The following is an 11,083-nucleotide window of genomic DNA, read 5'->3' on the forward strand; positions in this document are numbered from 1 at the left end:
GACACAATGAATAATCCTTTCGTTGTTTTACATTTACGTCGACGTCAATATAGTTGTCGAGCAACGAAATGGTCGCTCAATATATGCATTGGTGATCCTTTCGTTACTCAGCATTTGTATTGACATTGACATAGTGATCGGCACTTTCGTCGCTTGGCAACTACATCAATATCGATGTAGATGTAAAGTGATTCTCATATCTTGTCATCACTTTTCTTATCCATAATAGTCACATGCGGCTTCCCAATGGTGTCGTTGTCCATTACCACTAACTGAAATATTGAAATTATCTTTTTATTTATTGTTTTCGTGTTTCCATTAATAAAATCGATTGTACTAGAGTAAATGAATATATAAGTTTTACTTTCATAATTATAGGAATTTCAACGTAAACTTTTTAAATCTTCGATGGTCTAATCTTCGGCGAGAATCGAAATCAAGACCTATTTTTTATTAAGTTTCAAGATCTTGACGACAATAGTTTATTGATTAAATAAACATATAAAAAGTGAATTAAAGACTTATATTTTGTAGTTTAAGGTGTTTAGATATATACTTCATCGTTAACTTATAAGTTTTTTTACGACATATATAGTTGACTCTTTTACTTGCAAGTCTATAAACAAGCATGTTCATGAGACCATAATAACATAAACGAATTTAATGGAAAGCATAAATAAAATAAAATAAACCATTTGATAACGAATCTTCACACTTTTTTTTTATGGTGTATATACCTTTTTATGATGGCTTATTCACTATAATCTTTTGTTTTCCAATGCTTCAAGGGAAATAAAATCGAAGGAAGTGTGAAAAAAAAAAGTATTTTTCGGAAGAAAATGTTACGCATTAATTTGAAGGATTTATTCTTTGTTTCTCCATTTCATTCCCGGAGAAATATCCTGAAAACAAAAGATTGCAAGACAAACACAAAAAAAATAGAATTTGATTATGATGTAATGGGTTTTCCGCAAGAAAATAAAATACACTAATGCTTTTTCGGTCCAATCTACATGTAATCATTTCTTATTCAGTCCTTTACATTCTTTGATATTTAAGAGAGAATATTCTCATCAAAGATTTATTTCATATTGTAATATCTTTAATTTCATCCACCAATAATTCTTTCTTGATTAGAATCCGAAAATCTTTTTTTTTTTTTTATCATAATGTGAATTTGAGTAATAATTTTCTAATTGAACCCACCATAATAATGTTGAATACTTATCTGCATCCAAGCCTATCCTTCATTTCTCCCACCCTATCCGTCCACTAATAATCCTTACATCCTTCACCATTTTGAATATTAGCTATTGGCTGTGCCATAGTCTGATCGTATCCAATATTATATCAATCATGATATTATTTATCAACATCCGACTTGATCTATTAATTTGATAAACTCTCAACTATTTACGATGATAATAATCAAAACTACATTCATCTCTATCTATTTGGTGTCTTTATCCTTTGGAGCCATTACATAGGAAGTAGTTCATTGTAGAACTGCAGCAACACATCACCCATCAAGCAGCATTAGGTCTCGTTTCTTCGGGACCCTCACAAAAATGGGTACAAGGCAAAAGATGGAGGGATGCCAAGCTTTCTTTACCCAACCCAGTTGGAACATAAATACATGCACTGATAAACTTAAGCTAATCCAACACAAAGCTGTTCACCAGGCTGAATGCCACATGCAAATGAAAACCACAACATGACTAGGACACGAAAATGCACAAAAAAGACACCTCTGCAGATTTGCTAAGGAGCTAGTTAGTTGGAGGATCCTGCTCCGTGATCATCTTTAAGCTGGCATACATCTTGGAACAAGCATTAGCGAAGTCCGACATAGCTCGGAAAAGCTCTGGCAAGTGGGTCTTGAGACTACTCAGTGATTTCTCTCTCACCTGCTTGCACAACCTTCTGTGGGCTTCAACTTCTTCATCAAACTTGCTTTTGAGTGACTCCACCATAAACCTCCTTTCCTCCACTGGGTCCTTTTGATTTGATCCCTCCCCACCATCGGGCTCGCCAACCGATGAACCCATCCTCCTCTGTGAATACTTCTGGAACCAGTCATCGAACGCCCGATTCTTCTTCGAATACTCCTTGTGGGCCTCCTCGCACTTCTCTTTCTGCTTTCGCTCTTCCTGTTGGAGTGTCACTATCGTGTTTATGACTGCTGAAAAGCTGAGGATGGCACTCTTTGCAAGCTCGTCTGGAAGCTTTCCGAGATAATCATGCCATGCATGCAGGAGAGACTGAATCGGGGCATGAGCCGGCCTTTGTGGAGACGACACTTTCTCCTTCAAGCTGCTTTCGATAGGGATGAGAGTTAACTTCAACCAACTATTCAGAGAATCCACGTACTCTTTCTGATGGCTGACAAGTTTGTTGAATTGTGTATGCCACTCCTTGGCAATTTCAAGCAGCTGAAAGGTGTGCTTATGATGATGTTCACTTGTCTCCCTTGGAGAATTTGTAACATCAAGGGATTTAAGACCCTCGACTATCTTCAGCTGGGCTTGGTGGTGCATGTACATTGCGTACCACATCTGGGCCATCCTGAGAGGGCAGATAGTAGTTAGTAGAATTGAACACTGTTAGTGACTGCACAGGCATGCAGTATAGTGTAGACAGCCGAGACCATATATACTGTCTACCAATCACAGATTGAGCATGAGAAACCAATTGTAGGCACAAGGGGTATAATCATAAGTATCAATGCACCTCCAGGTGATACAAGAAGCTTCAAGAGCAATTACCAAAAAACCAAGGCAGCCACATGCTGCCAGTTTGGGGGTTTGAACTTGTATATACTTCTCTGAGCTAGACAGGTACTTGGACACCTCTAACCCCTTTCCAAGAAGCAGAAACCGGGCCAACCATGACAAAGATTGATGGATTGCAAGAGTGGTTATGACGATGGCATCTGATGTAGACATAGATCATTGGCAAATAACTAGGTTCAGCTTATCTAGCTTCTCAGATAAATATGAAAGACGTTAACTGTAACAATGTAATGGCTATTATGTAAAGGGGAATTTTAAATGCATCGTTGAGAGTCTCGAGACGAAGATCCATTAGCCAAGACATTCAACACAAGTATGAAGTATGAACCCAGGGAAATGTAGAAGGCTAGCTTCTATCCTATCCAAATAAAACCATGAAAATCTAAATATTTGCACTCCAAACTCACCAAAGCTATAAAACAAAGTGACGACCTAGAAACTACTTTGGGAAACAAAACAAGTCATGCAGTAATTTTTGGGTGCATTGCAGTCATGATCTAGGGACATATTTGAATGATATCATACAGTCATACAGTAAACTAAACCATGATACAGTAAACAAAACAACCATCTATATCAAGATAATGATTTGAATGATATCATACGGTCATGATCTAGGGACATATTTCTCAAATCAAAAGCCAATAAACTTCACCATGCAGTAATTTTTGGGTGCATTACTGTCTTATGTGGTAACAGCATTCTGTTTTTGGGTGGGTCAAGGTTTTCCCTTCCTATTGTGGTTTAATCTGTTTAGCAGTACTGATCTGAGGTTAACACAAAAGTTAAGGTGTTGCATGGAACAATATTGTCCAATTTATATTTGGTGTTGCTAGACCATTGCATTGTAAGTCTACCAAGTATAGAGTCAACCAATCCCAAATCAAGGATTAGGCAGGTTAGACTATGATCTAGATTCTAGTCGCAAAAGTTGTTCCAATTGACCATTTTGCAAAGAAAAGCTTTTCAGTACTGAATAGTACAATTTTGTCAGCCTAGCCTAACCGAACTAGGACTTAGGTTGGTCAATGATATAACCATATATGACAGGTAGTCTGCTTGTAGTAAGCTGAGTAATTTTTGCATGTCAAGCACCAAGACATGATGCATACTAGTTCAGATGAAAAATTATTCTGGATACACCTTTGCAGCATTACAAGAAGACGAATTGTGTCATACAGCTACGCGATGCGAAATATGCGAACCCATAGAACAAAATAAAGCAATAAGTCTTTTTGAATTATAAGTGATTTGCACTTCAGGAATATTGCCAAAAGGGGGGAGACTGGGTTGGAAGGATCCTATTAATTGGTAAAAGGTTATTACTAATGTTAAGATGGAAAGAGAATTTAGGTTATTTGCAGGATTTCTTTCATGGTAGAAGTGATTTAGCTAAACAAAATAGGAACTATTTTGGGTTTTAACAATAATTTTGAAGTTTGAACAATCTTAAGAAGAAAATCATACACCTCACCTAATTGCAGTGATAGTCACAAAAGAGGTAAATCATATTGCAAGAAGTCAGGAGTAATGCATTACCAGAACAATTACCAAAAATAAATAATAAATAAAGCATTAATAAGATAGGCCATTACCTACAATGAATCACAAATGAATATACATCCTGGACATAAAACTTCAAGCGAGGACTTACCCTTCAACAAGCTCCACTAGTTTTGGATAAAGCTGTTTATCACGCAGACGTTCGATTTCTGACACGGTTGAATCCATTGACTGCATATCAACTATGTATCTAGTGTGTAAATGGCTTACAGCTGCTTTAGTACGTTCCAATGCTTCACTACTGACACCACGTTTCTTTTGCCTATTCAGTAAAGCAACTTTCCTCTGGTACTCAATTTTCATAAGCTCACCGGCCTGCCATCCAAGTTTACAGTTAGACTACGGACTTGAAAAAGCCCAAGATGACAATGAACAATCGGTGACAAGAAAAAGAAGCCTCTTGTGGACAAGACTGACAGAAGATCAACTTCAAACTTGTCTTCTGTTGAATAGAATCGAGCAGATTCTGTTTGAAATCTGCAGCAGTTGTGGGCTAAGCTTTTGCTAAATTGATAGCCAGATGCAATATATTTTTTTTTTATCATCGATAACCAGATAAGTGTGTTATGGAGGACAATAACAGATTTCCGACAGAGGGACATGGTTTATTCCTTGAAATAATACTAAACAAGAAGTTGGCAGCAGAAGGTGAAGAATTTACTTTAGCGATGCAAAAATGTTCCATGTAAAAGTGCAGACTATTAAAAAAGGATACACTTGCATGTTCCAACAAGCCAAAGATTCAATGTCTATTCACAATTAGGATTCTGTTTCCATATTGAAACTTAAATTTATAGCTAGAAGTCCAAAGTTCAATTTCCCAGTCGATATCCATTATATGCTAGGGAAAACTACTTAGTTCAGTTGCAAGCATATATCAAGTCCAAAAATTTCCACAGAGATAATATCAGATATTTTTGCAACTGAAAACCACCAAGTTTATAGCGATAATAGAAGCCTGTAACTAGTATTTATTAAAATAACAAATAGACTAATGTGAGACAAGGACCAATGCATGAAACGAAGAAACAGGATCAATTGAAGCACCAAATTTCACCTTGTGTGGCAATACAAAATACCCCGAAATTCACTGACTGAAGTAATCATAACAGATAATAAAAAAATTGCAAAACTTTATGATGCCAACAGAAATAATAGAGCTCCAACGGAAATGTGACGTTTACCTTAACTTCATCATATAACTTTTTCTCCCATGCTAGGATCTTATCCAACACGGTTGCATGAGTTTCCCATTCATCATTGTCAAAATCATCTTTACCACCATCTGCATCAGCCATACCTTTAAATGACCTATTCCATGTAATAACACGCATGACCCTGGCAGAATGATCTATGTGACCTGTAAAAACACAAAAAAGTTACAAATAGGTCAAGTGAAATATGAGAGCAAAACATAACAGATCAGGAAGACTTTTTCAAGGAAAAAACAACTATGAGCCAAATCAGGAATAAACTCCCTTTTTGAACGTACAAGAATTTGTGGAGCTCAGAATGTCCGGATGCACAGGAAATGTTTGCAGCCAAGATGGCTTTGCTTTCTTGACATCAAGTTTTTGCTAATTTTGATAAGATGCAAAAGGCCAATTCACATGCAGTGGGAATGACTCATGAAACAAAGAAAGAATGTAACTTATGTTTTCACTGGATATGTTTTCCAGTTTTCTATTGTTTGTTTGCAGGAAAACACAAATAGTCACTGAAGAACAAAAAAATGGCATCAATCCTGCCATTTACTAGTGAAAAATTTGCAAAAATTTAGCCAGAACAATGTTTTCTTCCTAATGCAATCAAACCAGAAAGGCGGCAGCGAAATCAAAATGAAGACACTCTCGAGTTTGTCTTGAATATTCCTCCCCATCCTATGCCACTTCCATTGAACAGTATGTACTAGGCGACATGTGGAGAGTAGACAATGCCATAATCCTAGGTTTCAACGAGACCCCTGGAATACAATATGATGCATCCAAGCACATACAAAAGTGAGGTTTAATCAAGAGAAAATAGATGGACTGCATATTTTGGCAAGGCCCTCACTAAGTCCACCGATGCTTATAGTTGAAACAAGTGATGAATGGCATTCCCATCCAACGATTTGCCATATTATGCAAAAATGAACGAGCATTAGTAGACCACATTTGAGATAGTTTGTGAGTTAGCAACATGGTCCAGCAGATAAGCATGTATCAAATAAAGATAATGCCATCGAAAGTGTCAACTACTTTAGCTGGAAAAGATTTTGACAGTCCATCACAAGGAGGTACTCTGCTCGAATCCCATTTTCATCATTTATTCTTTGCAAAAAAAATAAAAAAAAAATAATGCCCTTTCCCTGATTAGGATTCCATGGTCGTCCAAGGAATTAGAGGAAGAAACATTAGGAACTTATTCTAGGCAATCCACTACAACCTGTAAGCAAAAACAAAAAAAATAGTCTATGGATACGGATTCTACCAAACCATGACAATGTGACATTTCACAGTGCCAAATTGGTAGAACCCCATTGCCAAGCATTTTGGCCTCATAGATTCGGATAAATCGATTAACTGGTGTTAAAAGTAATAAACAATGGAAAGGATCAAAGTACCTCTACTATCCGCAAAATTGGAGTGGTAGTGCATTCTAGTGGCCTCGAGCATCTTGGAAACTTCATGTGTACTCTCTGACGCCTTGAGGAAAAGGTCATCAAGATCTGTGAGCACCTTCAGGAGATTATTGCTGGGGCGATCTACCGGCACCATCTTCCCCCTTTTGGCATCCAGTGCTGGTGCTGACGCCGCGTGCTGGTGATGAGCATGCGTTCCCTGCTTCGGCTTCCTCGGCACCTTAGGTGGTAGCGGAGTCTCCAAGACCACCTTTTCGGGCGTCACCGGCTCATCATCGCCATCGACCACATGGTGATCGGTGACTGGAGGCGGCGGAGCTGATGTCTTGAACCGATCCTCCGAAGCGTCCTCCCTCGCAGGTCGGATCTCGTCTGCCGGGGTCAGCGATGGCCCCTGCATGTTGTCGTCCATGGAGGAGAAGAAGTAATCCCAAGTTTCCAAGGCCTTCGAATCGGGCATCGGCGGCGGCGGGGGCGGAGGGCTGGGCTGAGGAGGCAGCGGAGGCGGAGCTGGGGAGGGGGACGGGGAAGGGGAGCTCGCGGCGGCAGCGGCTCCCGCAGGGCGGCGGCGGTGTTCGAGGCCGCCGTCGCGGTCTTCCTCTTCCTCCTCGTCCGCCTCCTCCTCGCCTTCGTCATCGTCCTCGCGGATGGAGGCGTTCGGCTGGGCCTTGGAGGGGAACTTCTTGGGGAGATCAGGCATGCTTATGGAGCGCTGGATAGGGGACGGAGAGAACTCCGGCAGCGGCGGCGGAGGCGGGGGGAGGGGGTCGATGGGCGGCTGGACGGCCGGGGGGACGCCACCGGAGGGGCCGGGGACCGCCGCGGCAGTAGTGGCAGTGGAGGAAGAGGGGCCCGGGTCGTGGGCCTCGCCCTGGCCGAACTCGCTGAGGGCGGCGCCGGTATTCTTGAGCGCGACGGCGTAGGCGGAGTGCGCGGCCGCGAAGGCGTTCCGCTCCGCCACCGCCGCCTTCATCCACTGCCGCCGTTCCTTGCACCGCGTCACCGCCTCCTCGTTATCCACCCTCGACTGCGCGCAACCCATAACTCCTTCCTCCTCTCTCCCTCGACAGCGATCGAGTGAGCTCCCAAGATCAAAACTCAGAAGGTCCGCAGGTGACCGTATCGTTCCCAGAGAGAGAGAGAGAGAGAGAGAGAGGTGTACCGCAGCAGTCTGCCCGCAGCCCACCGCCTCGCTCCACATAAAGATTAAAGAGTTCTTTTATTAAAAGGAGGAAACAACGCTTTCCTACCCCCGCGTCCCACCCATCCCACCAACCTTCAAGAAGCGGGACCCACCATGACATCCCGAAACATCGAAGCGGGTGGGTGTTTCGGGGACGAGAGAGCGGGTGGGAAAGAAGTAAAAGAATCAGGGGAAAAAGGCGGAGGGACGGGGGCCAGTGGGGGCGCTGGTGGCCCCTTCCATGCGCCTCTGCGGCCGCTAACGGGTGAGGCGGAATAAAACCACTTTCTCGAAACGCTAAAATGAGGACGTGGCTTTGGCCCCACTGGGCCACGGCACGTAGTACATCCATGTGGCTTCCAGACCCATCTTGTTTACACATGATTGCGAAATATGCTCCCAAAATCGATCATGTGATTTCCTCCATAAGTATGGATTAGTGTGGGTTAATCGATGGCCCACCCGATCCACCAACGAGAGGACCTGTCGTGTCGACAAATATAGTGTCAATTGAATTCGCGATGAATCGATCACCTCAACGGTCGAATAAAGGATTCGACGCTACGGTTACAAACGTGAACGTTGGTTCGTTACGGCTTTGAATCCTCACCTCAGAATGGATTCTTCGCTTTGACTCGAGTTTGGAGATGGAATTGGCTGCCTCATCGGATTGGAGTGCTATTGGTTCGACCAGTATCTCTGTTTCGGTGTTTATGTATTATTGACTAGTTCCGGGATTAAAACTAATAAAATGGAATACAAGTTTTTTTTGTTTTTGGGGGGGGGGGGGGGGGGGGGGGGGGACTTTTAACATATCTATCTATCCTCTCAAAATTTGAAAATATTATATTTTCCCTATAATTTTTAATATAACCTTTGTATGTCTCATCATCAAGATGTAATAATAATATATCAAAAACTAACACAATCTAAAATATGAATCATGCGATTAAGCAAACACCTTCTTCCGATCTTATCAGGAACCCAACCCCACCTTGTTGGGAATATGCATGAACAGATTCATCACTGCTTATTTTTAGTAGTATCCCATTTAGATTCAATCAAGAGTTTATGATTCATCACCCTGCCATAAATCTCTACAATAATAGCATATCGGCTGGTTTCAGAATGGGTTTTTCAAATCAACCATAATATTTGAACAATAATAGCTCTAATCATTGGAGCGTATTGCCTAACGAGAGATTGTCCCTCGCTCAATCAAGCTCGATTAATTCATTCTGCCCTCAAAATGGGGATATATTAAATGCTTTTATTTTATTTTAATTTTTTTTAAATTAAATAAACCAATATTAATCATGATTAAAAAGTTATGGAGGATTTAAAAGGATATATTGTATCGCAGTTTGTAACGATAAATATAACATTTACAACCTTTGGAAGGAGATCAATCCAATAAATGATAAATTGGCTTGTATCTACAAGTTGGAGATGATAGTGGATGTAGGCCCAAGATAGAAAAAAAAAAAGAAAAAGAAATATAATCAAATAATATGTGATTGAAATTAGAAAAATAAAAACAAAAGTCTGGACACGTAAATCGCTATCCTAAAATATATATATATATATATATATATATATATATATATATATATATATATATATATATATATTCTCTGCCTTCATGCATATTTGATTGGAAAAATCATCCTAAAGATATAATCCGGAGCGACTCCTTTTTCAAGCATCAACGTAAAAAAAATCCTTATAATCTAATACTAACATATTAAAAAATCATAACTCAAATACTATATAAGATTGGTTTTTCTTCACACCTCTCGCGAAGTAGGAAGAAGGATTTATAGCTTCTTTTTGTCTAAGAAAAATATGTGCCATGTCATCCATGTGTGATGGGATAGAAAGAAAAGTTGTTGCACAAACTAATTTGTGCATGGGAGATGACGTGCATGCAAGTCGCCCTTCTAGAAATCCTCCGCTCGTGACTCGATAACAATTAGGACAATCTGATATTTTCTCTTAATAATCCCCCGTAAAACATTAAAAAAATCGTTCAGATATATAGAACAATTATATCAAATAAATAAATACACTAAAAAATATTTATTCATATATATACTATATGATCAATAAGATATCTTCTTAGCGGATCGGGTTTTTGTGACTCGTGTGTCTTAAACACATTTTGCTTTGTGCCTCCATCGTGATGAATCTCCTTACGTTAGTTAGATTTTCTTGACTCACACGCAGCAGACACATTTTACCTTACGCTTCTATTGTGATAAATCTCTTTACACGGGTCGGGTTTTCCTAACTAACATGCCTTGGACACATTTTACTTTGTGCCTCCACCGTGATAGATCTTCTTACTGTTAGGATTGAAATCAATACTAAGAGGGGGTGAATTAGTGTTTTTGATAAAAACATCGATTTTAAAAAATCTTCGTTCAGCGAAAACGATAATGAAAGAGTGCTTGACTTAGAGTAAGTAAACTAAATAATTAACTCAATGTAATATCAATGAAACATAGAAAGAAAGTGCAAATCAGATTTATAGTGGTTCGGTCATTGTGACCTACGTCCACTTTCGATTCCTCTTCCATCGAGGTCATCGACGATCACTAACGGTCTTCCTTTAATGAGCAAAGACCAACTATCCTTATAACTCTTTCTCCTTTTCATAAGCTCAGAAGAGAACCTTTACACCCCTCTTTTGCAAGTATTCCCTCGCGCACCCCCCTTAGAATTATCACTAAGCTCTAGGAGGGACTCTACACTTTAAGAGATTATAACCTTAGAATCATAGAGTTTTTGTTCTACTTTTATGTGTTTATTAAGCAGAAATTTGTGGGATATTTATAGACCCTGAATGACTTAAAAAAGTAGAGCCAAATTTTAAATCCTTGGGTTTTCGGGTACTAGAGGTACCACCGCTTGTCAGTTTGA

At 39.9% G+C, this 11,083-nt stretch overlaps 1 protein-coding gene across 1 annotated transcript; it reads right to left on the reverse strand.

The window, feature by feature from the left end:
• Positions 1–1,587: 1,587 nt before the first annotated feature.
• LOC135597301 (protein ALTERED PHOSPHATE STARVATION RESPONSE 1-like) lies at positions 1,588–8,174 on the reverse strand. Its single transcript, XM_065090071.1, has 4 exons — positions 6,961–8,174; positions 5,540–5,715; positions 4,447–4,670; positions 1,588–2,565 (listed from the first exon to the last, which is right to left on the reverse strand). Exons 1-4 carry the CDS (start codon positions 8,018–8,020, stop codon positions 1,770–1,772), a joined length of 2,256 nt encoding a protein of 751 aa, XP_064946143.1. The 5' UTR covers positions 8,021–8,174; the 3' UTR covers positions 1,588–1,769.
• Between the last annotated feature and the right edge of the window lie 2,909 nt (positions 8,175–11,083).

Source organism: Musa acuminata, chromosome BXJ1-11 (assembly GCF_036884655.1).
Source record: "Musa acuminata AAA Group cultivar baxijiao chromosome BXJ1-11, Cavendish_Baxijiao_AAA, whole genome shotgun sequence".
Classification (NCBI taxonomy): Eukaryota; Viridiplantae; Streptophyta; class Magnoliopsida; order Zingiberales; family Musaceae; genus Musa; species Musa acuminata.